Source organism: Phymastichus coffea, unplaced genomic scaffold (assembly GCF_024137745.1).
Source record: "Phymastichus coffea isolate CEN01 unplaced genomic scaffold, Cenicafe_Pcof_1.1 PCOF00060, whole genome shotgun sequence".
Classification (NCBI taxonomy): domain Eukaryota; kingdom Metazoa; phylum Arthropoda; class Insecta; order Hymenoptera; family Eulophidae; genus Phymastichus; species Phymastichus coffea.
The window spans coordinates 1040306-1064024 of NW_026706871.1; the positions used below are offsets into that span (position 1 = coordinate 1040306).

General features: G+C 33.2%; 1 protein-coding gene across 1 annotated transcript in view; it reads right to left on the minus strand.

The window, feature by feature from the left end:
* Positions 1-422: 422 nt before the first annotated feature.
* LOC131666674 (adenylate cyclase type 3) overlaps positions 423-23719 on the minus strand; it is a 31621-nt gene continuing 8324 nt past the window's right edge. Inside the window, exons 3-9 of the mRNA XM_058939508.1 lie at positions 20510-20794; positions 12777-13057; positions 11373-11704; positions 10651-10989; positions 8271-8576; positions 6569-6904; positions 423-5975 (exon numbers count right to left, since the gene is read on the minus strand). Of these exons, the coding sequence (XP_058795491.1) occupies positions 5793-5975; positions 6569-6904; positions 8271-8576; positions 10651-10989; positions 11373-11704; positions 12777-13057; positions 20510-20794 (2062 nt within the window). The 3' untranslated portion in view covers positions 423-5792. The remainder of the gene's footprint in view (positions 5976-6568; positions 6905-8270; positions 8577-10650; positions 10990-11372; positions 11705-12776; positions 13058-20509; positions 20795-23719) is intronic.

A 23719-nucleotide genomic window follows, 5' to 3' on the forward strand; every position in this document is an offset into this window, starting at 1 on the left:
TCTGTTGAAAAAATCTTAAGGACCATGAAAGTTCCATATATGACGTCTAGAACCTATGTTAAGTACGAACATGAGGTTGGACCTGTTGTAGAAACTCACTTAGCAGAACATTGTGAAAAGATTGTTTGATTATATGTTGACTATGACCTCGTATCTTGTACATTCATTTGAATGATTTAATTTATAAATATACATGCTTTGATATTAAATAGATTGATAAATATACTATTGTTAAAATATGTTCGAAACATAACTTATAAATTTATAAGCTTCATATAATTTATTATTAATAGTTGAAAATTAAAATTTTTTATTGTTGCATAGTTTAGGTTTTTTGATTTCTGGTGCTTGCATTCAGCTAAAATTTTCAAAACATAATTTTTCTATGTTAGTTGGAATAAAAATAAATCACGTCAGGTAAGTGCCATTGAAAATTGGTTTTATTAACTAATATTTCAAAATTAACAATGAATAAAAAATCAATTTGCACAAATTCAATTGATTGTTCAAAAAAGTGGTAGAGGTCAGGAAAAACGGACGTTGTTGAAAGATTCTCAATAAATCTTGTACTTATACTTAAATCGCTCACCATCATATATTTATATGTATATTTTATTCGTTTGATAAGCGATTTTTTCGGGGGTTTTTCTTCATTCACCCCAAATAACCACTTTCAACGTTGCATATGTTTACATTTCCACTTTCTTTCATTCTTTTTTTCAAGTAATATAGATTAGAATTAGATTTTCACGTTCCTTCTCAAGTCCACATATTTTTTTATAATACCCTATACATTTACATACAGCTTTTGAGAACTAAGATATCTACAGTTATATTTTATTTTATGGAACGAAATCGACGTTCCAAGACCACTGATAGAACTTTTCACTGTTTATTTCAATTTTTATATTTTAATGACGAAATATTTTATTTTTTATCTAAGATCACCTTTAATTCTTCAATACATCAAAAATATACAATAAATGATAAAATTGTTCTAAATCATTGCTTGAGTGGTTTTTTAAAATAAAACATTTGCTAAAACGTCACGAGCTAAATATTCGTTACGACTTGAATTTTTCTTGTATAGATTATATTTAAAAGTAATTAATGGCGTATAGTTTAATAAATTAATAATTAGTTTACAAAGAACGCCGATCAATCTTAATAAACGTAGTATTGAGTTTTGAGCTCAGTTTTGAGTATTGAGATCAATGATTTTTAGACCTCTAAGTTCAAGTTTTATCATTTATTTTATATTTTTGGTATTGTATAGATTTTCTAGATCGGACCTCATTGCCACTAGTTTTATTACCATGTCACATATACTTTCATTTGATAACCAGCACATATTGTAAGTAGTCCTTTATTTTTTATTTATTTTTATTTTTTGTTTTCTGATTTTTTTAAATAAACGAATGAGAATAGACTCATTCATTTGGTTATCATTATTTACATGTATATATTTCTTGTTATTGCTAATTTACAAAGATTCAAAATCTTCGCACATGACTTTGTCGGTCAATTCATAATTATCGTGTGATGTTTTTTGAATGTTAGTAAAATTTATTTTGTATGTTAAAAACTTCGAAATATGATTTTCCATGTAATGAATCAAAATTTTATTCTGAACATGAACTCGATCAAGTTAAAAATGGAATATGAAATTAAAAGAAACATTTAGTTCGTAAATATAAAATCGTCGACAAAGCTGAGTGCGATGATAGAATTGAAGAATTTTTTATCTGTCTGGAGGAATAATTCATACATTTATCATGCATTACTATTTTTGAATCTGTTTCAATTTCGATTGATTTATCTTCATCTCCACGTTTTACTTAGGCCGCGCATTAATTTTCATTCTTTACTACATTTTCCGCGATAAAAGTATTACTCATCTTCAAAATTTATGTTACATATATATTCCTTACAAGATAATTTCTCAACTTACTTTACTTACATCAGACTATGTAGAAAAATAAATTGTACTAACGACCGTGGAGTCGTAAAGGTGAATAGCCCGGTTTCATTGATACCATTTGATTGCGTTATAGTATCGTATTTATAAGCTTATAGTTGAAATAAAAAGTGGTGTAGAACAAAGAATTTTTGTACCTATTCAAAGTGCCTATACGAGTAGAACATATTGACACATACTTCTCAAAACCTAGGAAAATGTCCATTATTCGTCTTATTAATATATTTAATTTTGTGTTAATGAATTTAATTTATATACAATCAATTTCTATTTGACAATATATAATTTGAAACAGTGTAAATAAGACAAGTAGTTTCATCAAACAATCGATGAATTTTTTCTTGTACCTTTTATAATTTATAACCAACATTTATATATCATTTTGTTCTGTTTGTGCTCTTTATTTTTCCATTCTCGAAAGTTTTTATTGAAGTAAAGTATACAACCCTTTGAATTTATTTAGGTTTATCGCTTTCCTTTTTTTTCAATTTTTCTCACTTTCGACTTTCTTGTTCCCTTTTTCTTAATTTGCATAGCGTTCAATTCAATATTTTGTGGTAATAAAAATCATGCTTTACACTCATAATTTGTAATGTGTTTAAAATTTTCATGATATTTCTCTAATAACCTTTTTTAGTTTTCTTCTGTACTATGCCATTTTTTTATTTTGGTCTCTTTATATACGGTAAGTCTTTGTTTTCTTTCTTTTAATATTTTACATTTTTCTAAATATTTCTATCCATAATTTCTTCGGTGTCACTTACATTAGAAAATTAAATGAAAAAATAAAAAATTCCATAGAAACATAATAAGTTAAATGAATACAAAGTATTTTTATAGTTATTAATATATTTCTGTTTCCTTATGATCATCTTAGATTTTTGAGTGATAAAAATATTTGTGCAATTTTTAATGTAAAACGATATTTTGAGCAATCAAATCTTACTTGAATGCTTAAACCATTGTTTATACGATTCATTGTTGAAAAAATATGAATTTTACATTTAAAAAATGTTATTAAAAAAAATTTATATACTGTTTTGTGCTGCTTTTCTCGTGACTAGAACCGATGGCTAGACTCAACTGATACAATCTTCAACGTAAATATTCTTATACTAAATGTTTGAATGTTTTTCTATTTTATCTGATCAGATTATTTATTCCAGTAAAGAATTATTTATTATGAATATTTTCATTCTGGTTTTTATATGTTTTAAATTTTGTATTATATCCTACACTCTTTAGATGTAGGACTCTTATTATTGAATTGCACGCTTTCTTGCCTGAATTTTTAGTAATAGGCTATATTTGACAACACTTACTAAGCTATTACATTCCAACTTTTCATACGTATTTTTTCTTTCACTCTACATTATACGTTAAATATTTATTCCGATCTTATAGATTTAACAGTTTTCTTTTATGTTTTCTGTACCTGTTTCTTTTGATTTTATCATTATTCACTTATAGTTCTTTCACACATTCCATAATAATCAATTATCAGAAAGCTAATGAAAATCTGAAATGAAGATAGAAATCAACACATCTCATAAATAAAGTTAACAAAAAGTCTCGTGAAACATGGACCATACTTTAAATAAAATTAATCAAACAACTTTGATATTATATTCAGTCCACTTGTACTAAAAAAACTATCGATAACTTTACATGAAAATATAAAAATTCTAAAGAAAATGCTTTCTTTTAATTTTACAATGATACAACAGTTTTTGACTTCTTAGATAGCTGTTCTCGACTGCCATAGTTTTATCTTAATTAAAACTATACCGAACATTTGTTCTGATCACAGCACTTTCAAGCTGTTATTTTTTTCTGGAGAATTTGAAGAATTTGTTAACGAAACGTCAAAAGCTGTTTTCTTTCCATACTCCGTCCACCAATCAAGCACAGTTTCAACTAAGGCAAAAGTTTTTAAATTTCATATAAAAGTAAAATTAATCAATTATAATTTTTTTTCAATTATTCTATCAATGTTTTTCTTAGGCTACTGTCGTGATGGGATAAAAAATGTATACATAAAATTGATTAAAAGTTTTCGTGAGCAGGACGGCCAAAGGATTATTAATTTATTCGGTAAATAAATATGTTATTAAATATAAACATAAGTAGCCTTGAACATTGACATCTAGGAATGTTAAAAGTTCTATGGTTCACGTTATGATTCGGTTACCATATAACCTATTCATACGGTAGTTATACGGTATTTGGAACAAAACATACTGGTACATGGATACCTTTGATATTTCCGCTATTCCCAACGAAGTTATCACAGACTTAAGAAATGTCTCGTGATCCTTATACTGACGCTACATCACATGAGCATTCAAAACATTTGTTCTTTTGCTCATCGGATTTATTGTATAATTTTTTATTAGACGAACAATTTAAATATACATATTGTTTTTAACGTAGAATAAATCTTTAACAAAGGCGCAATGACAATTTTTTTTACTGTTGAGTGAACACAATATTTGACAGCAAAGCGTTAGGCTACGGAAATACGAAATTACTTCATTAGGCTCATGATACATTTCTTACAGACATATACTTTGTTTTTCATAAATTTGCTCGACGCTTTTATTTTGTGCACAAATGGTCACTATGAGAAATGTTATCACCAAGATAATTAAATTTCACCACTGAACAAGAGGAAAATATTTATAGATTCATTTTAGTAGTTAGAACTTTTACAGAAGAATATCAAGGTGAATGAATTAATAACTATTCTATTTTCATTCTGTATGTTGACTTACTTAACGTTATTTCAAAATATACAATAAATATCGTATATATTACAATATTTTCAAATATACAGTTTTTATAAAAAGTTCATAAGTTTTTTGAACGATCTCTAAAAGTACTCTGAGATAGACTACTCACTAAATATTGTTCGCGTTATTTACGAGGCTTATTACAGCTTAAAAAATAATTGGAGTTTCTTCTTACACGTGATCAAATCATGTACATTTCACAAAATTCGAAAGACATTAAATAGATAGAGTTGGCAAAGTTGTTATTAAACGTCTGTCAGAGCTTCAATGCAGATCTGTAAGAATTCAATCAATTGCCGAATGATTTCATGAATTATAAGTAAATAATAATTACTTAAGTTTGAAGTGCAACATTTAAAAAAAGAAATCATAACATCCAAATATCATAAGATAAGTCCATATTCCGCAGCCTAAACAACATCATCAATAATACCGTTCTAAATAGTACGATATATATATTTATCGGCTTAGTGCTTTTCAATTTATTAATGTCCATTTACAGTTTACGAAGTATGTACAGACATGCAGATAACTGTTTAAAGACGATCTCAAGTTTGAATTCATTCTCCGTCATCGTACTATTTTTCTCAACATTTTCTGCTTTCTCTTTGGCTACAAAGACGACGAATCGAAGTAGCATGCAATGATGGGAAAGATCTCGAAGATCGCGATCCACATCTATTATGATAGTCGTAGAGTTTTTGCTACCGTTAGGAAAGACAGAGCATTATTTAACCTGATTATCATCGTTATATCTTTTCTTCTGATTTTTCTTTCCTATTTTTTGTTCATATACTTCAGTACACACAGATACGGAATTCGTTATTTCTCTGACACCAGTGTAACGACATCATCTTATACTCCACGCAATAACGCGTGTATTTCTTCTGTGCATTAGCCATGTGCGTTATGTTTTTGTGGCTTGATTCGCCCGTGACCGGCGATCGTCACTTCCTTCCCGACCAGCTTGTGATCGAAGAGCAATTTTTGTGTTTCCATTATTATCGCTTGGATGTATTCCTTTACTGGTAGATGATTGGGTGTGTTGGTTCGATGGGCAAATCACTGTCCAGGCGAAGAGGTACGCCATCTTTTGTCATCAAGTAATACGTCAGTAACTCTCCTTTGCCCTTTACAGAGACCATACCACGTTGCTCGAAACCATAGCCAAATGGTTCCAAAATTTGCCGCGTTTCGTTAGTGACCTGAAAAATCATTATTTACATTATTTCTTCCTTTAAATTACGCACTACTAATAATTATTAATTGTTTAATGATAAAATAACTATTTATATCAGCAATTTTGCTCAAGGCTATATGTAGTAATCCAAATGCAACGTTGCGCAAGTCTCCCAGAAGAATGGATTTTATGAAACGAAAAAAGCTGGAAAAGACTCATGAATATCAAGATGAAGCACTGTACTGTGATAGATCTTTTCAACAAAGTATGTATTAATGGCTTTTAAAATGTCACCGCGGACTGAAATCGATAACATTATTTTACTCAGAAACGATGCCAAGAGCTTAGATATACCTAAATATTTTCAATTTTGCATAATTTTATTTGTGTCTCGCATTACGAAACCATTATGCGAAATAAATATATGATCATTACATCATATAGTATAGATGTGAACAGTTTTTATCTTATTTTGAGATAATAAATAGTAGTTGGTGAAATAGTAGCGTAACAAGGACTCGTAAGCTGTATATGCGTTATTGTCGAATAGTTGATTGAAAATAGAATGAGTAAGTTTCACATATTTTACATGAATACTGCGACAAAGTAAAAACCCACTTGCAAGAAGCCAACTTTGCCAGTACTCTCCATCCTGGATGCGACATTGACGGTGTTGCCCCAGATGTCGTAATGAGGTTTTCTAGCGCCGATAACGCCGGCGGTAACAGGGCCGTGGTTTACGCCCATTTTCAGCACAAAGTGGTTGAAGCTCTGTTCATTTATATGAGAAAGGGCTTTCTTCATGTCGATCGCGAACTCAGTGAGTCGCGACAGGTGCTGCCACTGTGGTTCATTCTTGTTTTCCGACGAGTCGGTTATCCCTGAAGCGGCCATATATGTTGAGCCAATTGTCTTGATCTTTATGATGTCCTTGTACTTTTCTTGATCGAGGATCTGTTCAGGATAAATGTTGTTAATTTTTATAAGATTTTTTATTCAAAATGGATTATTATATCGTTGAATTTATTAGTGTATGGTGATTCATTAAAATCCTTTACGCGCGATACTTTAGGGATCGAAACACAAAGTAAATAGTAGTTATGAGCGTTTCCATAAATAAAGTTATTTAATTTGAAAAAACTCTTTTGCTTTTCAAACAGTTAAGTTTTTTTCATTTTTGTAGAGCATAAATGTATGAAGTATCAAAAACCTCCTGAAAATAATTTGATTCATCACTGCATACATTTGTCACTATTTTATATCCACAGTAGTGCTTATGTCAATAAAGACTTAACTTCACCTTTGATCATTTTTAAAATTTAATGAAAAACAAATAGAGATAATGTTAATGTGGATATAAATTTAAAATCTACAAATCAAACTATATTCTGGTGTATTTCATGTCTCCTATTCTTATCCTTTAGCTTTGAACTCTTGTGCATTATTAGATTTCAAAATTCTATAAGAATAAAATTTCGAGCAAAAAATAAACCAAAAAATAAATTTCTCAACGCATGTAAATGTGTAGAACTCGAATTGAAATTCATGTTAAATATTAACTTGTTTATGAGATTTCGAAAAAGCACAGGAAGTTATATTTCTTTATGTAACTGATTTTAACACGTCATCTACGTAATAAAGGGTGTGTGTCACAATTAGACGCGCTGATGGGCTCAAGTCACGCTATATAAAAAATCGTTGAATTTTTCTTGAATTGAGGTATGTTTTCTTAGAACCCCTCGTATATACAATAATTTATTCAAAATGCATATTTTCTCAATTAATGAAGTTGAAAAAGAATTACTCTAACTGAACGATGCTGCAGCACTCAATCAATTTTTCAAATAATGATATCCATACTTGCCAACTTAACGTCTCTATTGCTGTATTGTTGATCATGAAACAAGAAATCCGTTGACTTTACATATTTTCTTGATAATGTTGTTGGCGTTGACCAATATAATTCTGTGTCAAGCTACACGTTACACATAAAAATTTTTTCCAAAGCTCTTTCTCCCCGTAAATACAAAACTTATTCAACAAACAATTTTTCACAGTAATGGCGCAAAAGCTGCGTAGAAACATTCAAAATCTCGCTCAAAGAGAGCACTGCGCTAATTAAGCAAGTGCAGTAAAATTCCGTGAGAGCAAATACAAGGCGACGAAAATTAAAAACAAACGGTACTGCGGTCACGGCGAGAAATACAATGACCTAATTCGGGCGTTAGACTCGCAGAAATAGTCGTCCGCACGCAAACGAACAAAAAAAAAAAAAGAAGAAATAAAAAACGAAGCTTACGCTGACACATCGGGAACTTACGGCATCAAAGTCGGAGATGACCTCGTTAAGGAACCTGAGGCACTCGAGTCCCTGGTTGTTGATACTTTCCTCGCTGTAAAAGTCGGCGAAGTTGGGCATACTGGCGAACAGGACACCCACTTCGGCATAACTTTGACTGTAAAGGTCATCATGGTGGCGTGTATTGGAGAGAAAGTAGGCAGCAACGTGTGGCGGCAATATGTTGTAGATTAGGGCAGCGTTTCGTCGTTCCATGTCAGCCGCACGTTCGCGTTGTGCCTCCACTTCGCGGCCGCGTAGATACAGGATGCGACGTGACCTTTCCGTCTGCGTTGTAAGTTCCATATTGACAGAACAGAAATACAATGAATAAAGCCATAATTGATAAGCATAGCAACAGTGTTGTTGCAAAAACTCAGGAGCCATTTATAGATTTTTAATTAGTAAATATGAAGTTGGATGCTTTGCTCAACGAACCCGAACACGAAATTCAAAGTCCAAACGTAATAATGGATGTTAATTATTTAAGCGTGTTCGTACCAATCTGCATCTAAAAAATACGGTTCATAGCAGGTCGTACGTAAGGTATTCAATTATTTGAATTTTATATTTTAAGCGTCTTATTTCTTTAGAACCTGTAAAATTCATGGAATTTATATGCTTCGTAGCTTCCAGGAAGAAGCTTTCAGGTGACCCAATTCCCGAGTTTAACGCTGAGTGGCTTTGAAATATTTGTTGCGCTGATTTTAGACAGTAGCTTGTTAAAGTTGCATTCGAGTACTTTTCAAATTAGCAATACTAAAAGCATGCCGATTCAATAACCACTTTGGAGAAACTTGACAGATAAAACAGCTTTACTTGATAGCTTGTTACACTAAAAAATAGGAATTACAAATACCTGAATCGCAATGGCCAACAAACTATCGTCTTCTACTGCTGATTAGATGAAATCCCTAATTTCTTATTTTTAATTTTCATTTAATCTTTTCAAGCCAAAAGAATGAAAATTCCTATCCGTCGGACACAGGAGCAGCTTGCGCTTTGATATCTCGTGAGCGCACGTTTCATATACAACACGGGCAGAAAGAGAGAGAGAGAGAGAGAGAGAGAGAGAGAGAGGGAGAGAGAGAGGGAGAGAGAGAGATTACGCGTACGGAAATGACTCGTTTAGGCCTATATTTTGCACGAATGGAGCAGTCATAGCTGAAGCGCCATTTATTCGTTAAAATTAATCAGCAGCCAATCCCTAGATCCTCATTGTTCAACTCGGTCCCATTTGGAATTGAGTCGGCAAAGCTGTCTCCTCTATCCAAGACCTCGGCTCGCTTTATCTTTATTCTAGTTTTTTTCTCTCCCTCTCCCTTTGGCTTCTCCGCTAGATCCAATCGGGTATTCATTTCAAAAGGGGCGCATTAGATTATTAAAGCAATGAGCGCGCAGCCGCAAGTAATTTTTAAACGTTAATTAGATTTGATATATATCTTGGTGAAACATTTTATCATGCCCTGTATTTTTTTTTTATTTTTAATTAACTTCTGCAAAGATACCTCGTTGTAATAACGAGTCTGAGAAGTACTCTGATACCAACGCGTGTACTTAATTTATACATTTCCACAGTTTGTGATTTACGTATAATATTGCCCCTTTTATTTCTCAGCCTATTTATATTTTTAATTAATAACAGACTGCACATCGACTCGCGCAACGTGCACTTAGATATAAATTTTATAAATTGAAGGTAAATGTCCCGTTGACGGCCGTTTTAACGCCAGATATCCTTGAGCGTGAAAGGTATTAAAAAGTACGGGGTGATCGTAAATAGCTGGTTATATTTATATCAAGCTCGATCACTTACATGCGGCATACAACAACACTTCGTCTAACATTTTTTATGTTTTTTCCTTAACATCTACCGGTGAAATGGCAGCACTTCTCTTTGTATATTTTTTACACAATCATCTAATAGCATAGTTACGATTTTATAAATAAACGTCGACGTAAATTTGTCTCACTGAGCTTTTAACTTATATTTTTAACGGAAGGTGTATATTTACAGTAATTGCTCATAGAATTACTCTATCGTAATATTTCATAGTTTGTAATATGAACGTACTATCAGCTATTTTCTTCCCAAAACAGTCTCTTTATCAAAACTTATACGCTAACTTTGCAATACTATAAGGAAAAATTTATTAGATTTATTATATTTCTTCAAAATATTTTATTAGGTTAAAAAAGTGATCCGTGAAATAATAAACGATAAATTTGTAAATTAAAAAATATCCATCCCAAATCAAGAAAAGTATTTGAAACATACTCAAGAGCATTTCTTTATGTTCGTAGTAAATATTTGTAGTAAACCGACACTGAAATTCACAAGTAAGAATGAAAAATAACTTACGTATCGAGCAACGAAGACAAGTGCTAGTGCGATGGTAAGTAGCGTAGCAGAGAGCGAATACTTGAGGTGAAAGATTTTTTGTCCAGGCGTAGAGAATCCCATGTCTTCGCGATCGAGTGTCGGCTCGAGGAACGTGACATTGATGGCGCACTGTGCGCCAGCCAGTAAGAACATAAGAAAGGCTTTGCCAAGGTAACAGATGTAGGCTGGCATGGAGATTGCAACCAAAGCCAGAACACCAACGTACGAGTAGTAAGACGGATACGGACAGTGGGTTGAAAAAGTTGGCGCCGAGCTGTTTGCCGGTGGCTTCACTGTCTCGATTATGCCGCAGTTTGCCTGCACGTACGTATGCCATTAGTATCGATTTGCAAACTATTCGATAGTTTCGTCGCTTTATATCGGCGCGCCCAGATGGCTGCACACTTTAACCGACTGTAACTTTAGGTTCCGCGAAACCGCAGTACATTTGATTTTTATATTCAGTAAGAAAACAGCGCGGCCAATCAACGTGATCGATTAAAAAATATTTTTCGGAAGCAACGTTATGCTCATTCAGATGAAATTCATCCGTGCACGTGGTGTCCTTCATTTTATTCTCTTGCGAACGCGATCAATTAAAGTATGCCTGCTCGCCGGAGAATAAATCAAAAACAATCGGTAAAATATTCAATATTTACTGAGAATGCAAGCGATCTGAAGGGAATGGAACTTTTACTCACCATATCCAACAAAAGAAAAGTGCCAAGTGAGAAGATCATAAGTAGTGCGAGAGTTCGACGAAGCCACCTTGCACGCACAGCGCTGCCGAGACACGTGGCACCAGCGAGTACGATGGCGAAGAGAAAGACGACGCCGGCGCCGCCGTAAGTGAATCGACCCCAGGGTTGTAATCGCCATAGCGGCGATGCGCACAGTACTACTAATGGTCCACCCAACAATGACAACGGCGAGAATGCTTCCTCCGCGCTGTGAAAGCCTTTCTCCAATTGTAGATCCTTGAACGCCAACGTTATCCAGGACGCGTGACCTCGTAGCTCTGCTCCACTGCCGACTAACGATACGCAATAGTAATGTTATCTTTATTGTAGATTCTTACTGGAATCTTGATCAGTCTTATTATATGCACTTTGAACTGGTTGTTAGCCAACTAAAAATTTTTTTTCAAAGTCTTACAGGACGAGAATGATAAGTTTTAACGAAGAGGATGATTAAATTACTCAGGCGAAAAAAAAAGATGATTACATTGAATTGAATAATGTTTGTATCAAAATTTGAGAGCTAGTCCCTAAGTAAATAATTAAAAACTTTACACACACATTTTCCTGAAAGACGTTTCGTTGGATGGTTTACTAACCTCTTCAGTCTTCAAAACAAAAAAAACTATTAAATGATATTACAAATACTAATGCCAAGCAAGATTTTTACTAAAGAGCACCCTTGTAATTGTGAAAATCTCGCTTAGCATTGGTATTTGTAATATCATTTAATAGTTTTTTTTTTGTTTTGAAGACTGAAGAAGTTAGTAAACCATCCAACAAAACGTTATCTAGGAAAATGTGTGTGTGAAGTTCTTAATTATTTACTTAGGGACTAGCTCCCAATTTTGAATGCAAACATTATTCAATTTAATATCAAAAGAGAATGAAACTAGTACTTAAAAATGATCTCATTAGAATTATACCTTCATTAATTGATGATTATTCGATCGACAACTGCAAGTTAAAGTTGACTAAAATTCAATAAATAAAAATCAAAGAAACACAATTAAAAGTCTGAAATTAGAATTTGCTAATTTACAAAAGCAGTAGTCAATAACCAAAAGAAGACCATGCCTATAAAGTTTATTTTTCACATTCTCAAATTTACGCCTAAGAATTCATACGTTTGATTAGTTTAATTATTTGCCTTTGAAGTGCAAGCAATTACAAGACGGGAGAATTCTATCATCAGAAATTTATTTGTCAAAATTCTCTCGGGAAGAAAATTCGTTCCAAATAAAGCATCCCTCCTTCGAGAAAACTTGAACCAAATCAAATAACGGACGAGAGTAACGAAATTTCGATAAAAATTCTCAGAAAATACACATACGTAACTGTATATGTATAACTAATAGGAAAAAATACCTCGACTATCAAGTTCCTCGCGAAGTCTTTTCCTGAAATCTTCGGAGTCTTCTTTATTAGTGCCTTCGATGTTGTTGCCGGTCTTCTCCTGCTGCGTGTAGGCTTGGTCATCGTATGACGCGAGTGGCTCGGTGTCAGCAGAGCTAAATGGCTTATCCTTGATGAAGTACGTTTTGATACCAGCTTTCGCCAATGCCTCTTCCCTCAGCTCGCCAAAACCTTCTTCTACCTCGAATTCACCGTTCAGAAAGCTCAGCGTCACGTTCGAGATGTGCACTCGGCTGGAATTAAAGCGTACCGAGCGATTAGACAACCTGCCAGCAAACGAGATCAAGTGGAACTTTCAAACCAAATAGCTTTTGTTATTCTCGATGATACTTCTCGACCTTGGATTTTTGCGAAAATATTCCGTCGGCAACTTTGCATTATTTACTCGTTACGCGTGGCTTCGTTCTAGATATTCATAATACCGTTTCTACTTGCAAAAACTTCTCATAGCTACACCGATAAACTACGCACAACAGTTTTGCTATGTACGAAAACAATATTTAGCAAGAAAACTAATCGTAGTAGTATTCTTCTGAGACTAACAATGCAACGTAAACAGAAGTATTTTCAATTATTTCGATTTTAACTCGAATAAAATTGTGCAATCTAAGAAATGAGAACAAATACACGTTTGTGCCACAACGAAATTTTCAGCAGATCGTTTTGTTACAAATAGAGATTCTGTATTAGGAATATTTTTTTAGGAATTTTTCTTGGCCAAAAGGATCCCTTGCTCACTAAACGCATTTATTTTTCTCTTTTATGTTGTTCGTACTGATTAACCGAAGGAGATTTTTCTTAACAAATAAAAAAAAAAGTTGCTTGATCTATATTTTTGCCAAAAAACAAGCATCTATAAACCGTAAAAAAAAGGTGTCCAATAGCAATAAAAATAGCAACATGGCACTCTCTTGGCTATTTTCCGCCGATGCTATTGCGTTATAGAGAGAAAACACGCCTTCTAGCTAAATAATATACACAGCGATAAATGTAAGGAATATGAGGGCTCGCGAAATAGTTCGAGACGTCGAAAGTTCGATATTACGTTATATAATTAATGGTTAAATTTTAGTTTTAGGTGTCGAGATTCAAAACGAAGAAAGAGCTCATATACGGGTGATCCATGCTGTTAAGTTTCTCTAAGACATTTCTGAGTGGTTTTCACAATACGAATAATCACGAATTATTAGTTATCAAGATCCATCATTATGATCTAGTGAATAAAAGTTGCACTTATCAATAAATTGATTTTAAAGATAACTAGTTTATCAAAAATTTCGTGGCGATTTCAATAAAAACTGTCAATTACTTGAAAATCGATTTGAAGTATGCGAATCTAAAGTGTCCATGCTTATTTTTATTGATATTATTTTAGTTTTCAAGTTTATAATCGCAATGGGAGAACTGAATGTTTTTTTATCGTGAAAATCAAATTTTAATGTTATATTATTTCCCTCAATCATCATAGAATCTTTCCAAGAAAGTGAAATAAAAAATCGACTCTTCTCATAAATAATTTGATTGTTAACTGATATACCGCGAGAATTTCATATACAGAATATTCATTCAACGTGAAAGGCATTACACTTTATTACTAAATGAAAAAATAAAATGAGATTTTAATAATTGTCATTCAATAATTGCATAATATTAATTCCACTGATAAAATTTGAATTAAAATATTTTAATGACTTCAAACATTATATCAATCAATTTCAATGCTTATATCTACACTAACGAAAAGAAAAATTCAACACTTTGGCGCTTGCTGTAGTGACTGGTCGAAAGCCCCCTCTTAACTAAATTAATGCGTTAATGTGCTCCCTTTCTTTTTGCAGAAGCCAAAAGCTCACCGTTGCTAACGGCTCCTAGTAGCACATCCTACTTGTTACTCTAGTCTACCTACATTCGGAAAACGTTTTTTTCGTCTTTAATATAAATCGTCGTAGACAAATATAATTGGTGTACTTATATATTAGGTCTGAAAGCGTTCGGTGTGTCTGTATGCTAAGAAGTAAGCTCCGAAACTACAAGAGATCTCCGTACACCCTGAATATGGAATTTCCGTTAATCCGTTTCTAATTCATTTCGTCCGCCGATACGTTAGTTTGCGAGGCTTCGCCCTCAAGAGCATATGTTAGTTAGATTCTCAATTCAACTTCACATTAAACTTAGAATTACACTACATTGTCGTCGAGAAATTATTGGATTACGCGAATGGTATATATTACGTGAATATTCAGTTAAGCACAACGGAACATCCCTTGTGCGTCATTGTTATGTGATTTATCAGTATGAATTTTTGGAAAAAATTGACAAATCGTACGACTTTTTTTGCATTTATTTCAGAAATTTTTCAGAAAGCACAATATTTTTTCGTAGGAAAGATGGAGTTGAAATCATTAAAACTTTTTCCTATGCGTATATCCGCGCATAAATCAGCGAAAAACTGCTTCGTTCCTCAAACGCCAACAATAAATATATGCCGAAGAAGAAACCAAACTGTACTTCATTATAAAGAAAACAACAACGAAAATGCAAAAGGCTTAAACAAAGTTGACGACAACTGGTGTTATACAAACGTGCACCTCCGCAAAAATAAATATAAAAAAGAAAAAGAGACATCTAAAATCAATGCCAAGGAGGCGCCTCTCTGAAATGCGATGAAAATTCATGAAGGTACGACACGCCCGCCATCGCGCTATCTCATGCAAGCGATGGTATCGCGAGATCTATGTGCAACTTACGACATTGCTGCTGCAGTTAATCACGCCCGCTCGCTCGTTTCACGCTCTATTCGATGCGTCTTCGCGCTTTCTAGATGGCCACACGTTCGTTTCTTTTCGAAAGTCGAGTTATCGTTCGATCGGAATTATTTGCACTTATGTACATGCGAAAATGATGTGCGTTAAGCTGTGAGTAAGTAAATTGGAAACGTTTAATTACTTCAATTGCGAACGGCGAATTTTCGATTTCGGAAGCTCCTAATTACGAATAGAAGGTTACGGGGCTCAACTGCGTTGATCCCAAATGACAAGTTTGCAGCTTTACCGCCCGAAGAGCGATGGTTCTGCTGCATAATTTCGTTGATAGATGCGACTCGACGACAAATTTCAAACGTCTACAATTCGTTCCAATTGTTTTCGCGAATTGGCGTTTCATTAAAATTCAGCGCGTCAACTTTTCCGTGAACTACACCGCAAACGATACTTTTTTCTCTACCAAAAACTGCCAAGACAACGATCTCACAAGACGGTATATCGCAGAAGGTAAAAAAGCCTCTTGCCATGCCGTAAATTTTTCTGCAGAATAAGCCGCTATCGACAGCTGCTGCTTGGAAGTTGAAGAAAAATGTCGCTGATTTCGAACAGTGCCAAGTGAAGAAATTCCTAAGACTAGTGTGTTTCTTTCCAGGACAGAGAGAAGTCATTCCTCAGGTCTTATCTCGGGCCACTTCTCTTGTCTTCTCTATAGTGATGACAGCAGCGAACGAGTGCGAATGGAGTCTAACTCTCCACTTCGGTTTGTTTACTTTGGAGTAGGATAAATTGAGGAAAGCTGTTAGTGTTGACGGCGACGAGGGGAAGTTAAAGGTCACTTTCTCACTTCTCTCTCTCTCTCTCTCTCTCTAACGTACAGAGTGCTAAGGCTGGAAGAGCCTGGCTACCTGGTTGAATTTCTACTGAGTACAGGTCTAGATATATATCCGGGTAGGATGTAGCAGGCCAAGTTAAGAGTGGTTGATGCGAATTCTGGACGGTTCCCGAATCATTTCAGACAATGGGTACATGTTTCTGAAATTTTCTCCTCTAAGTCCTGAGACGTCTCCTATCACTAAACTTTTTCAAGAGGAGAAGCACGTCAGTACTTTTTTGAACGCGACGCGTAGAGTCTACTGGCGTTTCTGGAGCAATTGAACTTAATTGATCTTTAATAATAACAACTATTGTGGCTGCATTACTAGACTTAAATATTAATTATACAGACCCACACGCAAAAAAAGTCCTGTACATTTGACCAAATCTATCATTTTTTATGTTATTTTCGATACTGAATCCGAATCTACAATAAAAATATAGCCTTACCCTACAAAATTCAGCTTTTTTTAAGAAAAACTTCATTTTTTTCAATTGTTCCTTGATTTTTCAAAATTAAAAAATGAAGGAAGGTACTATAAATTTGATTTCAGAATTGAATTCCACGGTAAAAAAATACGTCGAAAACAACGTTTTTAATATTTTTATCAAACAGTTCTAAAACTTCATACAGCACTGAAAATATTAAAAATAAGATGAAATCAGAAATCATTCTAAATTTTACTGAAATGTTTAAAAAATTTTGTTATACAACTTTAAAACAGTTTGTAGACATTAAAATTACTATTCTAGGGGTTTTGAGGTCACTGATCATGAATTCGAAGTCTAATTTTGTAAAAGACAACACCCCGAGGGAGTTAGCGGGAAGTATACGTGGAAAAATTCATCGATTTTTAAAATTCAACGCTTTAAATACCACTTTGAAGTTATTCTACAACATGAATCATGAACGTAAGATTTACTTGGACTTTTAATTGTAAGACTTGAAATCGAGTAACATCGATAAATCCCGTTATAGTATTTTCAACTTATTTTACAAAAGTATCTCGTACTCTTAATGGTTTAGCGTAATTGAGTACCTAAATTCTTCTTAAATTTCTTAATTTATTTTGATGGAGAGGTGTTGGATACTAGAAGTAAATACTTTCTGCTTGTCTTTTTATCTCTTTTTGTTTACTGGAAAACATTCATAATTAGATTTTAATAATATTTATAGAAGATCTAGAAAATGAAAAGCTAAAAGTTAATTTTACGACAAATTAATGAGAAAAAGAAATGTTTTTTTCAAGTGACAACACATCCAATGAGGAGCCAAGTAAATCCAATGAGAATGATAGTACCCAAGGATAAAGAGAAAACTGTTAAATAATTTGACCAAAAAAGTTTGAACGATTTATTTAGAAAAACTGGTTTAACTAACGAACAATCTGAATTTATGGCTTCAGAATTAAAGAGGAAAAATTTGTTGAGAAAGGATATAAAAGTAGATGCATATCGTAATCGAAAGCAAAAGTTTCTTAAATATTTTACTAAAGATTCAGATCTAATTTAATGCATCGATGTAAAAGGACTTATTGATGACTTAAAACCGAATATGTACCAATCGGAGAATTGGCGACTATTCATTGATTCATCAAAGCGCAGCCTTAAAGTAGTAATTCTTCACAGTACAAATAAGTACGTTCCTATACCGTTAGCAGATTCAACTGTGCTCAAAGAAGAGTATTCAAATCTTAAGTTGGTTTTTTGACAAAAATAAAATATGAGGAACATTTGAACATTATGACTTGAACATTTTATCCATGATAGTAGGACAATAATCTGGATTTACAAAATATCCATGTTATTTTTGTATATTTGATAGTAGAGATAGAGCAAAGCACTACAAAAATAAAATTTGGTCATAACGGGAATCATTTGAACCTGGAAAACAGAATATTATAAAGGAGCCACTCGTTGATTCGTCCAAAATTTTGATACTTCCTCTTCGTATAAAGCTTGGATTGATGAAACAATTTGTGAAGGCTTTAGTGAAAGATGAACAATGCTTCGAGTATTTGGACAGAGCATGCCATAATAAAGCAGATGCTAAATTGAACGAAGGTATTTTTAATAAACCTGAAATCCGTACTTTATTTAGAGACGACAACTTTGACAAAATTATGAAAAATAATGAGAAAGCAGTATGGCCAAGTATTAAAGAAGTATCAACAACATTTTTAAATAACACAAAAGACGTAAATTACATAAATATTGTGAAAAGACTGGTTCATAATTTTGAAAAATTGGGCTGTTTAATGAACTTAAAGCTTCATTTCCTTGAACTTACATGTTGATCACTTTCCTAAGAATAATCAAGGAGATTCCTTTCCTAAGATCAAGGAGAAAGGTTTCACCAAGACATTAAAAGAATTTGAATGCAAATTTTAAGGACAGTAAGATGTAAATATGTTACGAGATTACTGTTAGATTGTGAAGAGAGAAGCGGCTGTAAGTCGAGGACAAAAGCGTTTCAGAAATCCTTTGCATCAGTCATTTGAAGAAAAATGTGTACGTAAGCGTAAAATAATTTTAAATATAAATGTGAAGATTTTCCAGTAAACAGAAAGAAATAAAGATACAAGCAGAAAGTATTTACTTCTAGTATCCAACACCTCACTATCAAAATAAATTAAGAAATTTAAGCTAGAATTTATGCACTCAATTACGCTAAACCATTAAGAGTACGAGATACTTTTGTAAAATAAGTTGAAATACTTTTGAAAATACTATAACGGGATTTATCGATGTTACTCGATTTCAAGTCTTACAATTAAAAGTCCAAGTAAATCTTAGGTTCATGATTCATGTTGTAGAATAACTTCAAAGTAGTATTTAAAGCGTTGAATTTTAAAAATCGATGAATTTTTCCACGTATACTTCTCGCTAACTCCCTCAGGGTGTTGTCTTTTATAAAATTAGACTTCGAATTCATGATCAGCGACCTCAAAACCCCTAGAATAGTATTTATAATGTCTATAAACTGTTTCAAAGTTGTATAACAAAATTTTTTAAATATTTCAATAAAATTTAAAATGATTTCTGATTTTATCTGATTTTTAATATTTTCAGTGCTGTATGAAGTTTTAGAACTGTTTGATAAAAATATTAAAAACGTTGTTTTCGACGTATTTTTTTACCGTGGAATTCAATTCTGAAATCAAATTTATAGTACCTTCCTTCATTTTTTAATTTTGAAAAACCAAGGAATAATTGAAAAAAAAAATGAAGTTTTTCTTAAAAAAAGCTGGATACATAAAAAATAATAGATTTGGTCAAATGTACAGGACTTTTTTTTTGTGTAGGCTTGTGTTATTTACAAAATATACTAGTCATGCTAAACTGGGATGTAGTGTTTAATCTGGACTACCTCTGAGAAATATTTGAACGTTTACCTTATGAAGTTTATGAGTGATTGAGATGATCTCTAGACTATGCTTTGTACTCCGTTGTGTTTTTCATTTTTTATTTATATCTTAGCTTACATTTCGACTTGTACTTAACCAAAGCCTTGAAAGTGCGAGCTTATAGCTTAAATATTTATATTCATGATCTGTGCAATCGTTTGTATTTTGTATTATGCCTTACGACAAATAAAAGAATATCTATCTGTCTATTTTCCGAATAGCGGATGTATCGATATTTGTAATATTTCTTTTTCTGGATCGTACATTTTTTCTCTCGATTCTATTGTACAATTATCTCCCTTTTCATAACAATGAATAACTAAAAGTTTTATAAAAACAATATTTTCTTTCGATAAATGATACTTGAGCAAAATTCTGCTACAAGCTATAAAATAAAACAAAAACACTTGGAAGTTTTGTAATTTGCGTGGGGAAACTAGAGCGCGTGCGCGTGCGAGTTTCTTGAAAGTGTATCGGCTTCGGAGTTTAAAACGAGATGCTTTGTAAGCCCTATTGTAAATATGATAATATCTCAGATTAGTTGACTTTCGCGAAAGCAAATAAAAATACCGTTATCAAAATCAAAAGCAACGCTTCACAATGATTACTATAAAAAGTAGGTATACAAAATTGATGAACTCACCCGGCTTTCCCGCTGCTTTCCATCTTGTTAGCAAGCTCGACGTCCTTGCTATAGACATCGAACTGCCACTGCCGTTGACCAAGAACTCCGGCAAGCACAGCGCCTGTATGTATGCCGACTCGCATGTCGACCGGACTATTGGTTGTCTCCCGGACGTACTTGATCGCATTGACCATCGACAGACCCATGCGAATGCAAAGTACCGCGTGATCTGGACGCTCTTGTGGCGCTCCGCTAATGCAATAGTAACAGTCACCCAGGATTTTTATTCGCAGCTGCTCGTATCTGTAACCCAATAAAATCTATTCTTAAGCTTCTAAACTTGAATAAGTTACAATATATGCGTTAAACTTTTCATTTCCAAGGAATGAATTTAAAGGGAGAACATTGAAAAAAACAATTTTCATCTAAACACTTTTAATGTAATCAATGCTGGAAATATTAATCGTAGATAAAAGTAGTATCTATAAATTTTTATGACTATGGTTACATACAATATAATTATAATAATTAATAAATAGAAACATTTTTTTCTAAATATGAAACTCACATTGAAACACACAAGAAAAGATTGTTCCGTAATTATAAAAAAATGTTTTCAAACACGCAACCATTTCCTAAAGAATATATTTTATTCCCTTATTTTTCTTTATAAAAAAAATGAAGGATGACATGTTGAAACGTTTTATTTATGATACGATTCGCTGAGATCTCGTCACGCGATATACACTGTTTTGTGACGGCAAATAAACGTATATGTATGATTTCGAGTTGAGATTTTAGTAATGAAAATTCAATTTATCATAATCGATAAGGGTCATTTTGAAGATAACGAAAGAAAAAAAATAAGCTGCACTATTATTATTCTAAAGCTCATTTTATAAAACTAGCAGCGAGTAAAGCGTTTCGTAAAAACTAAAGGTTATACTTTGAAATTGCTCTAATTATTTCTTTATTACTAATCAATAATCTGGTTTTTGAAGGTGTTAGATAAAAATAAATGTTATAATATCACAATCTTTATGCAAAGAGTAGAATAAAAATATTTAATAATAATTTGATCCGTGTAGTTGAAAAAAAAATTATTTATTGCAGTTTTCGATATGATAAATTATGAATTTGGAAACGTGGAACTGATTTTTATCAATATAGATTTTTTCCTTGTGATATGTGTTTTGTAAAAAAAATTGAAAAATCCACCTTTGAAAAAAGTATTTGTATTAATAATGTTAATCAATATAATAAAAAATGAAAAAGAATATAAGAGCATGATTGATAAAATAAAAGTGCACCATAGGATAATTTCAATGTTTTTCTAATTTTTTAATAAGAATCCCTAATTAATTATTTGTCACACTATAATATTTAAAATATTTATTAGGCTTTTGTCTGACCCGTATTTTCACTGCCAACAATGATATTATAAAATCAGTACAATTTTATATGTTGTTCGAGCTTTCAAAAACAGAATAAAAATTGGTAGAAAAAATAGATTCATATTGTATAATTAGGACTCAGTAGTTTACCGCGATTGTGAAAGGCAATACCGCATGTTGATTCAACAAATATCGAGTCGATCAAGCACACAGTAAACAAGTATTAGGTCCATATGTGATACTGTCTAAAAGCAACGTTCAATCAATTTTTTTCTTCCGACACATATAATATACGAACATTCGGGTTCATTGTATCGTACTTGTATCTCACTGACGACACAACAGTAGGATGAAATTAACAACTGTAACGAAATCAAAAAAGTCAATCGATCATACAACAACAGCAAATCTTTCTCGTTTCATTAATGACGCTGTATTGTCGATGTCACTCGGAATTATCACCATTCAGGCATCACGGCAAACAAATCAATTGGACTGACTACATTTATCGACAAAAGCAAATCCGTCTTTGGCGTAAAAAAAAGGACAATTTATCAGTCCCACGCGGCACACGCACGCGCATTCATCTCTTGCCGCGCGAACGGACAAAAAATAAATTCTCTTTTCGGCGAACTTACATATCGAATGATAAACGACCTGCGTATACAGATATCTGGAGAGTACGTAACGGATGTTAATGCACGAGCGCGCGCGATAGATATATAAGAAAGTAGGCTACGGTCACACCAACCACCAGCTTTTACCCTCTTAGGCAGTTCTCTTTTTTTCCTCCTGCGGCGCGCCTATACGATCGATCCACGTACCCCCTTAAAACTTAATGTCGCCGATCAAACGCACGTTCTATACGTACATAGTTTCTACCGAGGCTCTTTTCAAATCCGATAAACTGCTACTCATCCGATTTCATTTTCGGAGATTTTTTTTTTTCGAAAAATTATTCAGACGGAATTGAAATATTTCTACTGCCACGTACATTATTCTAAATAAAGATTTCAGAAATCAAGTGAATTAGAATACTTGACTCATTTTATTCGAGTCAATACAATTTGATATGATTTTATTTTTACTAGCAATCAAATCTTAACGAGATAGAGCGAAATAGCGCTTCACGCTTCGTTTGACCTCCGTTAATTACGATATCAATAGGAAAAGGTAAGATTAATTTTCAGAACAAGTGAAAATTCTCTGAAAAAATAATCAAACAAATGATATCAGGTTGAAATACAATAGCGACCAAGTACCTCGAATCTCTACGTAACAGTCGAGCGCGATGTTCGCGTGCACTTGGGCGCCTTACTCAAACTCCTTTATAGTGGAAAATTTGCCGCGGAGAAAGAGCTTTTTGGAACATACTCGTAGCGTGTTTGAAGAGCCTTCGCGCAAACGTCGCCTAATTCCCAAGCGCGCAGCGGTGGCCGTATACCGTCAACTCTTGACCGACAAAGGAGATGAAGAGCCTCCGCAATTTGCGTCCGAGTTGCGGTCACATTTGTGATTTTAGCACTTGAGCGCATATATCCTTTGAATCGTCGGCCATAGCACGACTTTAATTTTAATTATTTCGTTTACATGAATGATAGTGTATCCGTACGTTTCGCTATCTGGGTGTGCGAACTTTCGACGCGATTAGAATAAGGCGTTGCTTGTTCCACAGTTATATAAAATTGCCTAAATTTTATTTATATTAGCGTGGCTTAATGGGGAGTTTGTCTAAGCATACGTAAAAAAGGGTGAAGTAAAACACGTGTTCCGATGCATAAAGAATACCAGGCATGAATATTTTCGAAGAAAGTAGTGCAGGGCACGTCGTTGA